Source organism: Cucurbitaria berberidis (assembly GCF_010015615.1).
Source record: "Cucurbitaria berberidis CBS 394.84 unplaced genomic scaffold K460scaffold_6, whole genome shotgun sequence".
NCBI classification, from domain to species: Eukaryota; Fungi; Ascomycota; class Dothideomycetes; order Pleosporales; family Cucurbitariaceae; genus Cucurbitaria; species Cucurbitaria berberidis.
In genome coordinates this window covers 1,279,742-1,294,519 of record NW_024468940.1, presented here as the reverse complement: position 1 = coordinate 1,294,519, position 14,778 = coordinate 1,279,742, and the positions used below count along the sequence as shown (strand labels likewise).

Here is a 14,778-nt window from a genome sequence, read left to right as displayed (position 1 = left end):
TACGTCCACCACCCAGAAGACACGAAGATATCAGTGTGCATACTGATACGCGATGCCGTAACCGCGCTGTCGGACGCAGACATGCAGGATCTCCTATCATGCAGCAGCTATAGCCCAGTAAGAATTAGCGATAGACAACCCCGTGACACCACATGGCCAAAGATCCACCGGGAGATAAGTACAAGTGCATCCCGAGGCATTGAAACTGCCGCGGTCGCATGGTTTCGAAAGTTTCCACGTATCCAAGAAGACAAGAAAACAAGGACACCGCACTCACCGCTTCGTTGTTGTTCCCGCCGACTTCGCACATTACTGGAGGTTTTCCTGATAAAGGTGCAAGTGCATTAGTGGGGTGATTTCGTGGTCGAATGAAACTCGAGGGCCGCGGGGTATCAGGACGCGTCTCTACGATTGTAGGAAACTTCCGGTGATGATGCAAGAATTTGTCGCGAATTTGATTGCCACGACCATTGATCTCTGTCCAAAAACTCGTAGTCGGCCTTGCATCGCCTGATCCATATAACTACACCACATCAATTCATGAAGCTAGATGTAGGTGGACCTTCAGTTGCTGTGACGTTAGCTAATGTACAACTAGTCCCAAACAGCATATACTGGTCGAGCGGAGATTGCGTATCTGGCTTAGGATAGGGGACTGGAGGCGGCATGAGGCCCAAAGTACTGCTCCTTGGCCGAGTCGAACAGTGAGTGACAAAGGATGATGCAGTTTTCTTCTCTTCAAGAGCGACGATGCAGGTTCTCGAAAGTTGCCGCAAGATGAAGTCATAAGCTACTTAGCGGCGACATTGTACGCAGGCGCAATCGAACCAAAATCCTGTAATACGAAATTAATAAGTCGTTTTGCATCGCTGACTGTTTTATCATTAACAGTGCTACTGAATCGTGGAATTCACTGTCACCTCTCGCCGAACTTGTGGAGCCGCGGGCCCGCAATCGTACCGATTTCATCGATGAGTGTAGAAAGGGAACATTGGATGATGTTCTGGTCATATACAGAACCTTCGAAAGCGTGGATATGACCGGACGATTGGATGAGGAGCTAGTCACAGCTCTACCAGCGAGTGTCAAATTCATATGCCACAATGGTGCGGGCGCATATCTCATTCTGGGTGTGGAATCCACGTTCTGAGGGACAAGGAGACCTTTGTAGTTGTCTGCGTTTATCGAGAGGTGCACGCGACGCTAACTTTGTGTACTTTGTAGGTGCCGGGTACGATCAGATCGACGTTCACGCGTGTTCCAATCGAGGCGTGAAGGTATCCAACACACCTGACGCCGTAAATGACTCTACAGCCGATACCGCCATGTTCCTCATCCTTGGAGCACTTCGAAGACTGAATGTACCAATGACGACGCTGCGTGAAGGCAATTGGCGAGGACACCCTCCGCCTCCACTGGGCCATGATCCACAGGGAAAGACGCTCGGCATCCTAGGACTAGGGGGTATCGGGCGGAATTTGAAGAGCAAAGCTGAAGCGTTTGGAATGCGGATAATCTACCACAACCGCAAGGAGCTCAGTGAGCCTCTGGCTGGGGGTGCTGAGTACGCGACGTTTGAAAGCCTGTTAGCTCGGAGCGACATCATCAGCATCAACATTCCTCTCAATGTGAGTGAGCTTCATTGTTGAATTACCGGATTATCCTTGCTTAGTGCATTGATAGCTGGTAGCAATGTCTTGGTTGCTATTGATGGGCTGACCTGCCGAAGGCAGACACGAGACATATGTTGTCGACCCGGGAGTTCGAACAGATGAAACATGGTGTGGTTCTGGTCAATACTGCTCGAGGGGCTGTCATAGATGAAGGAGCACTGGTAGAAGCGTTAGACAGCGGCAAGGTATCTTCCGTAGGGTTGGATGTGTACGAGGCAGAGCCGGATATTCATCCCGGTTTGAAAGCGAACCCAAACGTCATGTTATTGCCGCACATGGGTACATGGAGTGTAGAGGTGAGTCACTCAATCGCGTCCCCTTTCTGTCAATACTTCATCTGTCCCAAAGCCGCGAGCGTCGCGAAGTACAGAACGCGGAGACGTTGACGGAGATGTACCAACAGGTCGCACCTTCTTCTTCGCGTTCCGTAGCGCGTCCTTTGGTCCCGCCCTCGCTCGGAAAGGAAGGAGGGAGATGCCAGCAAAGTTGGGCTGACCCTGAGAACAGACACAGACAGCGATGGAGGAAAAAACTATCGCAAACGTGCGCAGCGCACTGGAAAAGGGCTCACTGAGGGATGTTGTACCTGAGCAAGCATGCTGGTGAGCTATGGCACCTGAAGCTCTTTTCTTGGTTTGGCTGTCAACTGAACGCCCAAGCGAAATTCAATTGGCAAGAGGCAAGCGATCAGAGACTGGCTATGTTGTGCCTCTGACATGCTGCTAGCTCTCGCTGGAGTTGCAAACCCATTCGCATGGCTTTAGCTGAGTGATCGCTAGTTGCCCATTGGCACAATGCATGAACACAACACACATTGGGAGCATGCAGTATTGACTTGCGTGGAGCTCTCACGTCGGTGTCGGTAAGAAGGATACAACGATAGCTATCGTCCTGCACCATCCATCCGGCGCAACTGCCTAACGCGTGCGAGTGAAATGCCTTGAACAAGTGTCAGTGTTTGATATCCCACAACAAGTAACGAGCAGCGCGTATCGTCCCGTAGTTTTTGCCCTTTGAGGTCACTACGATCCACATGGGGACGATCGGCTGTGACATGCCAATAGTTGTGGGAGAGTATCATCGGGCATGCGAGGTTGTTCCTTTGGGTGTACTCCGAGATGTGTCACCGTGTTCCTCTTCCTGCAAAGTCGCCCATGTCTCGTGAAGGACACCTGCATGTGCATATCCAATTGCGGAACTGGCGGCTGTCGTGGTTTGAAAATGTACGCGAGACGTTCGTGCCCCGATGAACCGCTACATTGGAGCACAACCAACACGTTAGCTTAGGTGGTGGTGGTGGTGGTGGTGTTCCTAAGCGTGGGGCAGGCCCGCTCGGTGGCGCTTGCGAGATTCTCCCAGAACCTCTTGGGGTTGCTGGGGCCATCCCTGACCTGGCGTTCGCACGATAAACGAGAAACGGGATCCTTTGAAGTTGTGACCTCGTCGCTTGATGATTCATGTTGGAAATTCTGCATGCAGCGGACGTGGACACGCACAAGATGTGGAAACTGTGGGTCATTGGTCTGTCTTTGCCCTGCTGCTCTTCGTCGCACAAAACCGGATCGACATGCGCCTCCAACTCATCAGCCCTTATTCCAGGGTCTTTGCTCGTGCAACGGCGGACGGCAATGCAGGTTAGTCATGTTGTCAGACTCTAAGAAAGTGCGCAGAAGCTTCGCTGTCCGTTTTGTCATCTCGCCGTCTATGAAAAGGGGTAGCAGAGTGACTGGCGAATCCCGGGTTGGGTATCTTCAAAGTTTTCGCGGCTGCACCTCAGGTGCGGTAAGCTGTGCTTGGTCCATCCATGCTGAACTATGCATATCCCAATACTACTCTTCCGAATGAGCGTAGACTCTCGGCCTGAAGGACCTGCTACACAGGACCGTCGCACTCAGCTTCGGTCAATCGGTCAAGTAACGGCTGCAACGCGGTACGTATTGTCTTTATTCGTTGATGGCCATGGGTAGCACCGAATATCGTTTCCGATACTCAGGCTGAGTCTAGCTCCAACAAGCGCAACACAGTCACTAGGGTGAATGATTGCCTGGAGGTACCGCGTGAGGTGGCTGCATCTTGAGGCTGCTCTTGAGACCTCGCCGTCTGCGGGTAAATGGCATGGGAAATGACATTGCACAAGGCGGAGTTTTGCCTCGCCTTGTCAGCACCCCTCTGATATGACGATACGCACCGATGGGAGGGGAAGTCGGCCCGGGGACGCAGATGTGGGATGCTGGATGCGGGCATGCCCAATCACTCATTGATTTGCAAAGTCATGGTGGTAACTCTGGGTCATGGTTGGGGTTGCAGCAAACGCGAGTGCAAGCGAAAGCGATATATCAAAAGCAGGGGAGGCGGCCGGGGCCAAAGCAGCTCTATCAAGTGTCTTCGAGAAGACGTCCCGCTCGCTCCGGCTGCACCGGGACCCAGGTACTGCAGCAATCAGCCTTAATGAAATTTGGCCCGTCCAAGTCGGAAAGGGATCGGGGGAATGCAAACCGCTCTCTGTACCAGCGTGGCAGGTCGCGTCGGGGCGGACGCGCCTTGCCGCATCTACCGTGTCTAGTTGGACGGTAATGGCACCAAGGCCAAGAGTGACTTGACAGCGGGTGCTGAGCTGCTGTAATGACATATCGCGCGCTGCATGACAGCTTGGCTAAGGTAAGGTGGTTCGCCCATGCACGCAGTCCCGCCAGCAAGTCGGGGGGCAAGGTGGAGGGCGAGAGAGGCGCCGTCTCGGGAGCTGATTGCAGGAAGAACCGACGTGGAGGATTGAGATGCGCAAAGGGGGGGTGTGTATGTGTGTGTGTGGTGTGTCGAGAGAGAGAAGCAAGGCACGTGATTGGTCGGATGGGGACTAGTGGCGCTCAGCATTGCATCTTGTTCCAATTCCCACCGGGGGGTCGTGTTCAGCAGCCTCTCCGCCTTGATCAAGACGCCCATCCCCTTTCATCAGTCGCTGGCGCAGCTTTGGTTCGGCCGCTCGTCCAACAAGCCATTCATTCATCCATCCATTGTCATTTACCGAGAATCTGCACCACCCGTTGGGAGCTGGCGCTGTACCCTGCCTCCCGCCCATAAGCGAGGCCGCTGCGCAACTCCAGTGCTGTAAGTTTCCACTTTCCAGCCTTCATCGCGCGCGCACTGGGCCTTTTTACCTTCTCAAGGCGGCTAGGAGCTGGGCCGACGCCTGTGGCCTGCCTCGCTGGCTATTGGGTGTGCCAGTGCTCTGCTTGCTGCCGCCCTCCCTTTCGTTGGAGAGCATGTCGCGCGGCATTCATTCTTGACGTGTTTTTGTCCATGTATCTGGCCGCCCGTCCATCGCTCAGCGCTCCAGTGCCCAGCTAGTCCCCTTGTTCTCCCGTCCAGCGCCGCCTAGCGACGACCCTACGCCGCCGGCTGGCTTCTCTCGCCAACGCGTTGCTAATCTACTGTCCCGCCCCAGTGTACGACTGCAGGTTCGACTTGCAGACCGGCGTCGAACCGAGGCCCTCCCCCCCCCCCTGGCGCTTTTAGCTTGATCTGGCGCCCATCACGCCTCGCCAACAACATATCCCAGTCCTAGCCGTCTCTCCTCCATCTTGCTGCTGCTTCTAGCGAGACACGGCTGCGTGCTTCGCAAAAGTCAACCCCCAAGTCTGTGTCGCGCCCCTGGTGGCCGTGTCGATTGGTAGCCCATGTCACACGAGTTTTCGGCCCAGTTCACCTCTGCGCCATATTCGCCTGCCCCATCGCACTTTTCGCAATCCACCATGGCAGACCCAAACGGCCAGCAGTCGCGACAGCAGCAGGCCGTTGCCTATCCCTCGCCGCACTCGTACCCGTCGCCCTCGATGCAACCCACGTACACATACCCACCGCCCCAGGGACAGCAGAGCAACGAGCCCTATCGAGGGTCGCCGCAGGGCGCCAACATGTCGCTGCCTCCGCTCAACCTGCCGCCGATACGTCTGCAGGACGGACAGCAACCGCCCCAGCAATCCCAATCCACACAGCAGCCCATGGGCTCTCCACTCCCACCGCCGCAACACGCAATGCAGCAATACTATCCCCACGCCGCGCATTCGCAGCCCGGCCAGCCCATGGGTAACATGGGCAACATGGGCCCGGCGCAATTCAACGCGATGCGATACCAGCTACCGCCGCAGGGCGCAGACCAGCGGGTCCTCTCGGGCGGCCGCCATAAGAAGGAGATCAAGCGTCGCACCAAGACTGGATGTCTGACATGTCGCAAGAGAAGAATAAAGGTAAGTGCGGAGTTCAATGGCATGCGATTGGCAGGCGCAATGGTGACGCGCGAGGCGAGGGTCGCGGTTTGTCCGCTCTCTTAACTTAACCGAGCCACCATGAAGCGAGCGAGCCAAACCCTCACCCTTTCACTTACACATGCGCTAACCACACTACCAATAAAGTGCGACGAGGCCCACCCTATGTGTAGGAATTGTCAAAAGAGCAAGCGAGAGTGTCTTGGCTACGATCCCATCTTCAAGCAGCAGGCCGGTCCAGCCCAGATACAACCCGCCCCCAATTCTGTACCTGCACCGCACTCGTCGACGCCAGCACCCGCATCTGCACCGCCAGCAGCTGCCCCATACAGCGAGAGCCCGGTACCCCAGGGCTACGCACCTGCCTCTTCGGCAGGCTTCGCGTCTGCCGCTTCTGCAACGAGCGGTGGGCATCAGTCAGAGAACTTCAACGCCATTGACCCTGCGCTCGCGCAGTCAGGCCCAGGAATGCACACCAACCCACCACCCTACAACGGCGTGCACGCAATGGATCCCGCAATGAGAGGACCGCCGGGTGCCAACTCTTACCCACCACAACCGCCGCCCGAGCCCATCAAAGGTTAGCACTGTGTACACGGATCAAAACTGTCTCGATACTAACTTTACGTTACAGGCAAGCGACTGAATGTCGACGACATCTATGGCATCTGCAACCACAGCCCGCCAGAGGTTCCCCAGCGTAGCACACCCGTACCACCTGGCCTTGACGACGACTTTACCCAGATATTTGTCAACGACTATTGCCAGGGACTCGATTTTATGCTTCAAACCACGTGGTTTTCTACAAACAACAATGCACTGAACAGAGTATTCGCCGATAGGACCCTACACGAAGAGGCTGCCTACTTCACCGAAACGATCAAGTACAAATCATCCACCACTGACATGACTGGTGTCTTCAGTCAAGAAGCACGCCTGATATGGCATTTGCTGGGTAGCTGCAAACACACATCACCGACCACCAATGGAGCCGGCAGTTCCGCAAATGGTTTCGCCGAAAACGACGATATCTCATTGAGAGAAGTCCGAGCTCGATTTGACATCCTGGAGGCTCTGTTGACGAACCAAAATATGGAGGTGAACCCTCTGCGTCAATTATCGTATCCTGCCGATATCCAAGAAGCCAAGAGAGCAGAGGTCGACTTCTGGCAGTCCCTGGGTGATTTTGCCCAATACTCCGACTCCGAGACTGCGCCGCCGGGTGCTGCAGATCACGCTCTCGCGACAATGCGCAACGTCTTGCACATGCAGGAGGTGCGCGATGCCATTTATTCAATCGCAATCGCCCGTCACTATGGCAGTCGATTGGGCGGTTTCCCAAATGCATTGCCAGCTCCAGTCAATCAGCATGCGGAAAGCGATCTCAACAAGCTACTAGTTGCAATGTCTTTCATCAGCCACGAAAGCCGATCAGCTACACAGCAAGTCTTGGCCCGTATTTGTGATATGGCCATGCTATCTTGGACTGTGTCAAGATCTTCATAGCCTGAAACTTGCGGGACGTCAGGGCACTTACGCAGTCACAGGCTAGTGCACATCCCGTCACATTTGCTAGATCCTGCATTAGGATAGGCTGGATGCCTTCGTGATGCCATACCAAACCTCCAAAAAAACTGCATTGAGTCACGAAGGCATCCAAGTTGGTATATTGGAAGAATTTGCTGTTTTTCTCGACATTGCATGCTTGAGCGGGCGTTTAGTTGCTCTCATCTGGGTTGATTTCCTTAACTATCGTTCATGAGTATATTGCTTTTCCTCCCTCCATACACCTTTACATGACACATGTTTAAGCCTTTTGATTCTTTCTTCTCGCCGCTTAGGCGCACTCTGCATCTAGCGCGTGGAGCTGGTGGTAACGACAGCATTTTGGGCAGGCATCACAAGATATACCCCGTTCGACTCGAATACGTCTTGCGTTACATTCTTCTGTCTCAATACCAGAGACTACCTAATCTGTATTCTTCCTGGATCTGCAGAAGATGCTTTCGTGGGTTTGGTTTATGACATGATTTAACACGAGCCGCAATGGGTTGACGGGTTTGAAACGAAGCAGTATTAAATCAAGGAGTTCACACTTTGGGTTTTTTTTTTCAATTTGGAGAAGTCGCTGTCATCGATCACTTGATTCTTCCATCCTCGCCACAGCCACTCAAAAACTCACACGAATAGTCGCTTTCGTTCATGTCGTGGCAGCATGGATCCTTTCGGGTCACTGTAGCATATTGCTCCAACTCTACATCAGTCTCTCCTTATCCCTTGTTACTCGGTAGTAAGCGGAGTCGGGACGTGCCAAATCCACTTCCATCGGGCCCTCCTTCGAAAGCGAGCTATCCGCCGATCCCACTAAAGATTATTCATGGCGTCGGTTTCCTAGCTGCATGGTACAAAGACGTCATCTTGTAACACAACAGGGTCCAGGACAACGGGTAGCTATTCAAACAATACCCCTTCTCAGGACTAATGTTTGATTAGGTGTGGTAATTCGATCCAATCACTCCCATTTCAGGGCTATTAAGGGAATGATGAAGCTCAGCTCACCGCCACTCTGGTGTCACTCACCGTTGAAGAAGCAGGTCCCTTCCGAACCAGCAGCTCTCGGGGAGAAAACGAAGAGCTATACAATCCATGGTGCATCCACTTCGAAGTGATTGTTCATTTGGATGAAGAGCGTCTCGATCATCTTTGCACGTCATAGCTCGGCCTTTACGAAGTTCAGTGTAGACGGCAGATTCCGAGGCGCATGACGTGCGACGCCATACAATGCAGGACACAACGGTCGGAGAATTTCCACTGTGCTGGAAGGGCTGCGGCGCCGATCACTCATGCTGTGTGTTTGTACAAAGGTTGCAACTCTGTCGCCCCAGCTGCCGAAGCGAACCCACTCGGAAGTGCCGCCATTCCTGTAAAACAGCTACGACGCGAACATGCGGTTTGTGTTCGAAACCGCGACGAACTGCCGCCGAACCCCTTCGGCTCATCTCCGAACCTGCCGTGCTGCTCGAGAACGTTGAGGTGGTTGGCCATGTTTGGGATCGGGAAGCACGCAACTGGTTGAACGAAGAAGGGGCTTGCTAGATCGAAAGGAAGGAGTCACAGCATATGCATTGCAAATCTTGCCTGTCACAGCGGTCCGGAAGAGCGTCTGACAACTCCGAAGCTACCGAATACGACGACGCGGTATGAACCGTTGTCCTGGCTGGGGGCGTAAAGTGCAGGTTGGGACTGTGAACAAGGCGGACGTGTGACCCCAACTCCCTGCGTGATTCTTACGACCTAAGGTCCTACGTTGAGTCTGTGTGCTAGCTCAAGTACCGAGCACCGTGTAAGGAGTAGACCTTATCCACGCACCACTTCAATGATCGTCAGATCATGTACATTACTTCTTGATTATTAACGTATTTGGTGTATAGGTAGGATATGGCAAAATCTGGCCGTCAAAGACCCCACCTCAACCCGCTAACTAAAAAAAACTTCCATGTCCCGTCCCGTCCCCACCAACTCTGTGGCGTGCTATGCAAACAGATCTTGAGAGGAAGAAAATCATAATGCAGCAGCCACAAGGCCCTCAAGACATTTTTAGTAGTTGCGAAAAATTCATTTAGTAGCATGTATTAACAAGCCCCAACAAGTTCGTTAGTTCATTGGACTTGTCTCCTCCGACAATTTCCCTCCTAACCAACATCCCCACAATTTATTTCGTTCAAACAATCTATCCTGCTATCTATCCATAGATTCACTTCCTCCTCCTCCTCCTCCTCCTCTTCTTCTCAAGATGTCTGCGTATATAAAGTTAGATTTCGACGACGTTCAATCACGTGAAGACACAACGAATCCAATCGGTCGGTTAGCTCAGTTGGTTTAGAGCGTGGTGCTAATAAGCTTGCTCTGACTTGTGAGAGTCTTTCCTGCTTTGTATACGCCAAGGTCGCGAGTTCGACCCTCGTACTGACCATGTAATTGTTCCTTTTTTGCTGGATTGGATGACTTGACGCTCTACGCTCACTCCAGACTCGTTCATGTAGCGGGGTGGGGTAATGAAGATGGGAATTTTACTCTTTCTTTTTGGGAAATCCAGGTGCGGTGAGGGGAGTGAGCAAGAGGTATATAGTGGTTAGCTAAAAGACACGGTTAGCAGCACATATCCTGTTGTTTCGCTTTCGTATAGTGAACTACGAATAGGCAGAGTGATCAACTATGCAAAGTTTCCATCCCAAGGCCTAGGCAGTTCACTTGCACGGAAAGGAAAGACATACTGATTGAAGATTGACTGATTATTGCACTACTCGAGACTACTTTTACACGTGGATATCTCCATGCTGAACCGATACATAAAATATCGGTCAGCCAAAACGCCGCCCAATGCTCGTGTCCGATAGATGAGTCCCACCTAAGCGCCAAGAATGCCTCGTCCTCTTCGTCACCAGCTGAAAATGCATCTATGAATCTGTCTTCGCCTTCTTGTTAGGCAACGCAGGGACCTTGAATCCGCCCGCGTCAACCTTCGACGCTCCGCCATTCAAGTTCGTAAACGAACCGCCCTTGAACCACCGATCCTCATCTGCTTTCCTCTTCCTCTGCATCTCATCCCTCTTCTTCGGGTCCACAAGTTCCAGACCCTGAACTGGCGTGAACGCAATCGAACTAGTTCCTGCACCGCCTAAGCCCACACCACCAGTCCTCAGACCCTGAGCGCGCAAACTCGTGGCTGTGCCTCCTGCACCGAAACCCTTGAGAGACGACGCAGCGCCAAGGGTCGTATCGCCGCCCCATCCAGGATTCTTCTTGGACAGTTTTGCGCGCGTCTTGGGGTCGATTTGTTGTGCGCGGAGACGACCCGTGTCCGTGGCACCAATCATGCCCATTCCCTTGACCGAGTCGCCGTAGCCGACTTCCTTCTCCTCTTTACCAAACGCCATGCGGTTCTGCGCTTTGCGGATCTCGGTCAGAGCTGTTGCCTCCTTTGCCTTACGTGCTCTCCTTCCACCACGCTTCCGTGATGGCTTGTCATCTGGAGTAGGCAATGCGCGCACACCTTGATTTGGAGGCGCCTGCCCGAGCTTTTCAAGCCTGCGTTCGCAATCTTCCTTGAGTTGAAGGCCTGTCGAGCCGTCGGCGGCAGAATGTACAAAGTCGACACGTGCAGCCAAGATGACCTTAGCCGCAACAATTCTGAGTGCCTGTTTTTTCAAGTCTTGCCGTATCTCCCTAATGATTTGGCTATGGAACAGGTATCCTTGATTTCGTATACCGATATTGGTTGATAGACCCAACCCTGTGGACCGATTGGAGCCGAGGGGCGCGATGTTGCAGGCTGGGGTTTTCGCCAGACCGGCCAATCCACCCGCACTGGCGATCAGAGATGAACCTGTCAGCGAACCCACCAGCGCGGTGAGATTGGGCGCAAAGATGGTCATGCGTGACTGTACGTATGAAATGAGTGTCCCCCTCGCTTTGTCCAAGTAGAGCAGCAGCTGACAGGCGCCTACGATGACTTCGAGCTCCGTTTCTGTGAGATCGCTAGTCTGTATCCGCGTGCCCTCGACGATGACCACCATGAGCAGTGGACCATCTAAAATGCTCTTTAATGGTACCCCCACAAGATTGTCCGCCTTTTGCGCAATGGTTTTGATGTCATCGAAAGGGCCGTTCTGCAGGATGGCAACCGTTTTAGCATAGGAGACAGGATTCTTAATCAGTTCTTCCAAATATGGAAAACGTTGAGAATAATGGTCCCGGATGAATTTGTGCACAGCTGCGATCTCGCCGTCGATTTGTGTCGAGTACTCGTTCGCTTCCTTCAACAGCTGATATTCAGGATTATCCTCTATCGACTCGCCATCCATAACCTCCTCCATGCGGTCTTTGACTTCATCGATCTGCTGGAGCACGGGTTCGAGGTTGGTCATCAGGTTCTGTGCACCGCGAATATCCGCCGGACCCTTCTTCAACTTTTTTTGCTCCGCCTCGTATTCTGCCTCCTCGTCTACCATGGCATCATCATCGCCATCGGCCTCTGGGGAGTCGTGTGCTTCACCAAAATCGTTTTCCAGATCCGCGACATCTTCATCCCCAGAGTCGGCGAAGTCGGCCATAAGCTCCTGCTCGAGTGTCGCCATGTTGATCTATTACTTTGTCCTGGTGTTGGGGCTGCGTGGGTGTGCGGGATGGAGCAAGTTGATGCGCGAAGGCAGTTGTCGAAGTGGAGTCGCAACGGCGGCCGGAGGTTGCCTCCTAGTGATGTCTGGTTGAGTGCTGGGCTCAGATAGGCGCAGTCTTATACGTACCTTGTGTCTGGAGTGGCCGCCGATGAGGTATGTGGTGGTGACAAATTCCGTAGTTGGAGAGGGAGCTAAGCAGTCGCGACCGCGGGTGACGTGAAAGTGCAGAAAGCTTGGCGCGGAGAAATATTGCCAGGCGGTAAGGGCATCTTGAACTTTCAACAACCCAAGCTTTAAGACACCGACTCTCCATCAACCTCGCAGCCACTGCGCCCGTAGTCGTCACTATGGAGAGCTCACGAGGACCTCCACGCGTCAAGAACAAGGCCGCGGCGCCCATCCAGATCTCTGCCGAACAGCTGCTCCGCGAAGCTGTCGACCGTCAAGATGAGAAGCTCAAGGCGCCAACGCAGCGCTTTGCTGACCAAGAGGAGCTGCGGGAGTTTCAAGGGAGAAAGCGCAAGGAGTTTGAGGATTATGTTAGAAGGAACAGAATAAATATGAACAACTGGACGAGATACGCGGCATGGGAACTTGAACAGAAGGAATACAGGCGTGCGCGGTCCGTCTTTGAGCGAGCGCTGGATGTCGACAGCACGAGTGTTACGCTATGGCTGAGGTACATTGAAGCCGAGATGAAGACGAGAAATATCAACCATGCGCGCAACCTCCTGGATCGCGCTGTCACCATTCTGCCGCGTGTCGATAAACTGTGGTACAAATACGTGTACATGGAGGAGACCCTTGGCAACATTGACGGTGCGCGGTCCGTCTTTGAGCGGTGGATGCAGTGGGAACCAGAAGAGGCCGCCTGGTCATCGTACATCAAGTTGGAGAAGAGACACGGCGAGTTTGAAAGAGCTAGGGCAATCTTCGAGCGCTTCACTGTCGTGCATCCAGAACCGAAGAACTGGATCAAATGGGCAAAGTTTGAGGAAGAGAATGGCACCAGCGATCTCGTCCGGGATGTATATGGCACGGCAGTGGAGACGCTCGGCGACGAGTTCATGGACGAGAAGCTTTTCATGTCCTATGCGAAGTTCGAAGCGAGGCTGAAGGAGTTGGAGCGGGCACGCGCCATTTACAAGTTCGCTCTGGACAGGATGCCACGTTCGAAATCGGTCCATCTCCATCGAGCTTTCACCACGTTCGAAAAGCAGTACGGTGATAGGGACGGCATCGAGGACGTGATTTTATCAAAACGAAGAGTACACTACGAAGAGCAAATTAAGGAGAACCCCAAGAATTACGACGCTTGGATCGACTTTGCGCGGTTAGAAGAGACGTCTGGAAACACCGACCGCGTACGAGACGTATACGAGCGAGCCATAGCACAGATACCGCCGACACAGGAGAAACGACATTGGAGACGCTACATATACATTTTCCTAAATTACGCCGCGTGGGAAGAGATAGTCACAAGAGACATCGAACGGACAAGGCAAATATACCAGGAGTGCATTCGTCTCCTTCCACACAAGCGCTTCACTTTTGCGAAGGTTTGGTTAATGTTCGCTCACTTTGAGGTCCGTCAAGGTCAGCTTACGACCGCAAGAAAGCTTCTCGGTCAGGCAATCGGCATGTGTCCAAAAGACAAGCTATTCAAAGGCTACATTGAGCTGGAAATGAAGCTCTTCGAGTTTGGCCGGTGTCGCCAGCTCTACACAAAGTGGATCGAATGGAGCGGCACAAATTCGCAAACATGGATCAAATTCGCCGAACTCGAGCGCGGGCTTGATGATCTGGAACGCGCGCGCGCAATCTTCGAGCTTGCTGTCGATGAATCGCAACTCGATATGCCTGAACTCCTGTGGAAGGCATATATTGATTTCGAAGAAGGGGAGGGCGAGTACGAGCGGACTAGGGCGTTGTACGAGCGTCTGCTACAAAAGACCGACCACGTCAAAGTCTGGATATCATGGGCACAATTCGAAATCGGCGTGCCAGACAGCGACGCTGATGAAGATGAAGATCGCCCCATCTCAGATGATGCAAAGGCACGCGCCCGCGCCATCTTCGACCGTGCTCACCAACGTCTCAAGGACAAGGACCTCAAAGAAGACCGCGTCGCTTTACTCAATGCATGGCGCTCTTTCGAAGCCATACACGGTAGTAAAGAGGACCAAGAAAAGATTGAGAAACAGATGCCGAGAAAGGTTAAGAAGAGGAGAAAGCTGGACGACGACTCGTTCGAGGAGTACGTCGACTATGTCTTCCCGGCCGACGACGAGAGCGCGGCCAAATTGGCCAAACTCATGGCCAATGCGCAGAGGTGGAAGATGGCGCAAGCGCAAGCGCAAGCTGGAGAGGGGCAGAATGGCGCTTAGGCTGCGTGTGTATTGTGGGGAGAGGCATGGTGTTAGGTGATGTAATTGTACGGATAGTCGGTTACTATAGCGATTCTAATAGGACCCCATGCCTGGATTTATTCCATGCAGAATTTTTGAGCTTCAAATCTATAGCTGAAATGTGTAGCAGAAAGGCAAAGGGTTTAGGTATCCCTTCGTCTTCGCTTTGCCTTGAGCCCTTCTTTATATGCTGCGGCCTTGCTAACTGCAGTAGCAAATTTACCTTGATACAATGTTGCTAAGCTGTTGCGCCTTG

At 53.1% G+C, this 14,778-nt stretch overlaps 5 protein-coding genes and 1 non-coding gene across 6 annotated transcripts; 5 read left to right on the top strand and 1 right to left on the bottom strand.

Moving 5' to 3' along the window:
• The first annotated feature begins 484 nt into the window (after positions 1 to 484).
• On the top strand, positions 485 to 2,598 carry K460DRAFT_198062 (glyoxylate reductase). The gene is made up of 7 exons (XM_040927165.1): positions 485 to 552; positions 599 to 704; positions 892 to 1,106; positions 1,225 to 1,628; positions 1,730 to 1,969; positions 2,181 to 2,275; positions 2,333 to 2,598. The coding sequence occupies exons 2-7, from the start codon at positions 667 to 669 to the stop codon at positions 2,397 to 2,399; spliced, it is 1,059 nt and encodes a 352-aa protein (XP_040783637.1). The 5' UTR covers positions 485 to 552; positions 599 to 666; the 3' UTR covers positions 2,400 to 2,598.
• Positions 2,599 to 5,347: 2,749 nt separating this feature from the next.
• On the top strand, positions 5,348 to 7,441 carry K460DRAFT_380802 (uncharacterized protein; the record flags this gene model as incomplete). Its single annotated transcript, XM_040935293.1, has 3 exons — positions 5,348 to 5,917; positions 6,083 to 6,515; positions 6,570 to 7,441. The coding sequence occupies 3 exons, from the start codon at positions 5,348 to 5,350 to the stop codon at positions 7,439 to 7,441; spliced, it is 1,875 nt and encodes a 624-aa protein (XP_040783636.1).
• Positions 7,442 to 8,627: 1,186 nt separating this feature from the next.
• Positions 8,628 to 9,292, top strand: K460DRAFT_371073 (uncharacterized protein). The gene has a single exon (XM_040934275.1). It carries the CDS (start codon positions 8,717 to 8,719, stop codon positions 9,029 to 9,031), a length of 315 nt encoding a protein of 104 aa, XP_040783635.1. The 5' UTR covers positions 8,628 to 8,716; the 3' UTR covers positions 9,032 to 9,292.
• A 502-nt stretch (positions 9,293 to 9,794) lies between these two features.
• On the top strand, positions 9,795 to 9,908 carry K460DRAFT_t71. The gene has a single exon. It is a non-coding gene; the product is annotated as a tRNA-Ile (tRNA).
• Positions 9,909 to 10,209: 301 nt separating this feature from the next.
• Positions 10,210 to 12,187, bottom strand: K460DRAFT_371072 (U4/U6 small nuclear ribonucleoprotein Prp31). The gene has a single exon (XM_040934274.1). It carries the CDS (start codon positions 12,070 to 12,072, stop codon positions 10,393 to 10,395), a length of 1,680 nt encoding a protein of 559 aa, XP_040783634.1. The 5' UTR covers positions 12,073 to 12,187; the 3' UTR covers positions 10,210 to 10,392.
• A 226-nt stretch (positions 12,188 to 12,413) lies between these two features.
• Positions 12,414 to 14,615, top strand: K460DRAFT_371071 (TPR-like protein). The gene has a single exon (XM_040934273.1). The coding sequence runs from the start codon at positions 12,462 to 12,464 to the stop codon at positions 14,499 to 14,501; it is 2,040 nt and encodes a 679-aa protein (XP_040783633.1). The 5' UTR covers positions 12,414 to 12,461; the 3' UTR covers positions 14,502 to 14,615.
• The last annotated feature ends 163 nt before the right edge of the window (positions 14,616 to 14,778 follow it).

Coding starts and splice junctions, on each gene's coding strand:
- K460DRAFT_198062 (XM_040927165.1), top strand. CDS start 667: ATGAGGCCCAAAGTACTGCTCCTTGGCCGAGTCGAACA. Junction 705..891: donor CTCCTTGGCCGAGTCGAACA/GTGAGTGACAAA, acceptor TATCATTAACAG/TGCTACTGAATCGTGGAATT. Junction 1,107..1,224: donor CAAATTCATATGCCACAATG/GTGCGGGCGCAT, acceptor TGTACTTTGTAG/GTGCCGGGTACGATCAGATC.
- K460DRAFT_371073 (XM_040934275.1), top strand. CDS start 8,717: ATGCAGGACACAACGGTCGGAGAATTTCCACTGTGCTGGAAGGGCTGC.
- K460DRAFT_371072 (XM_040934274.1), bottom strand. CDS start 12,072: ATGGCGACACTCGAGCAGGAGCTTATGGCCGACTTCGCCGACTCTGGG.
- K460DRAFT_371071 (XM_040934273.1), top strand. CDS start 12,462: ATGGAGAGCTCACGAGGACCTCCACGCGTCAAGAACAAGGCCGCGGCG.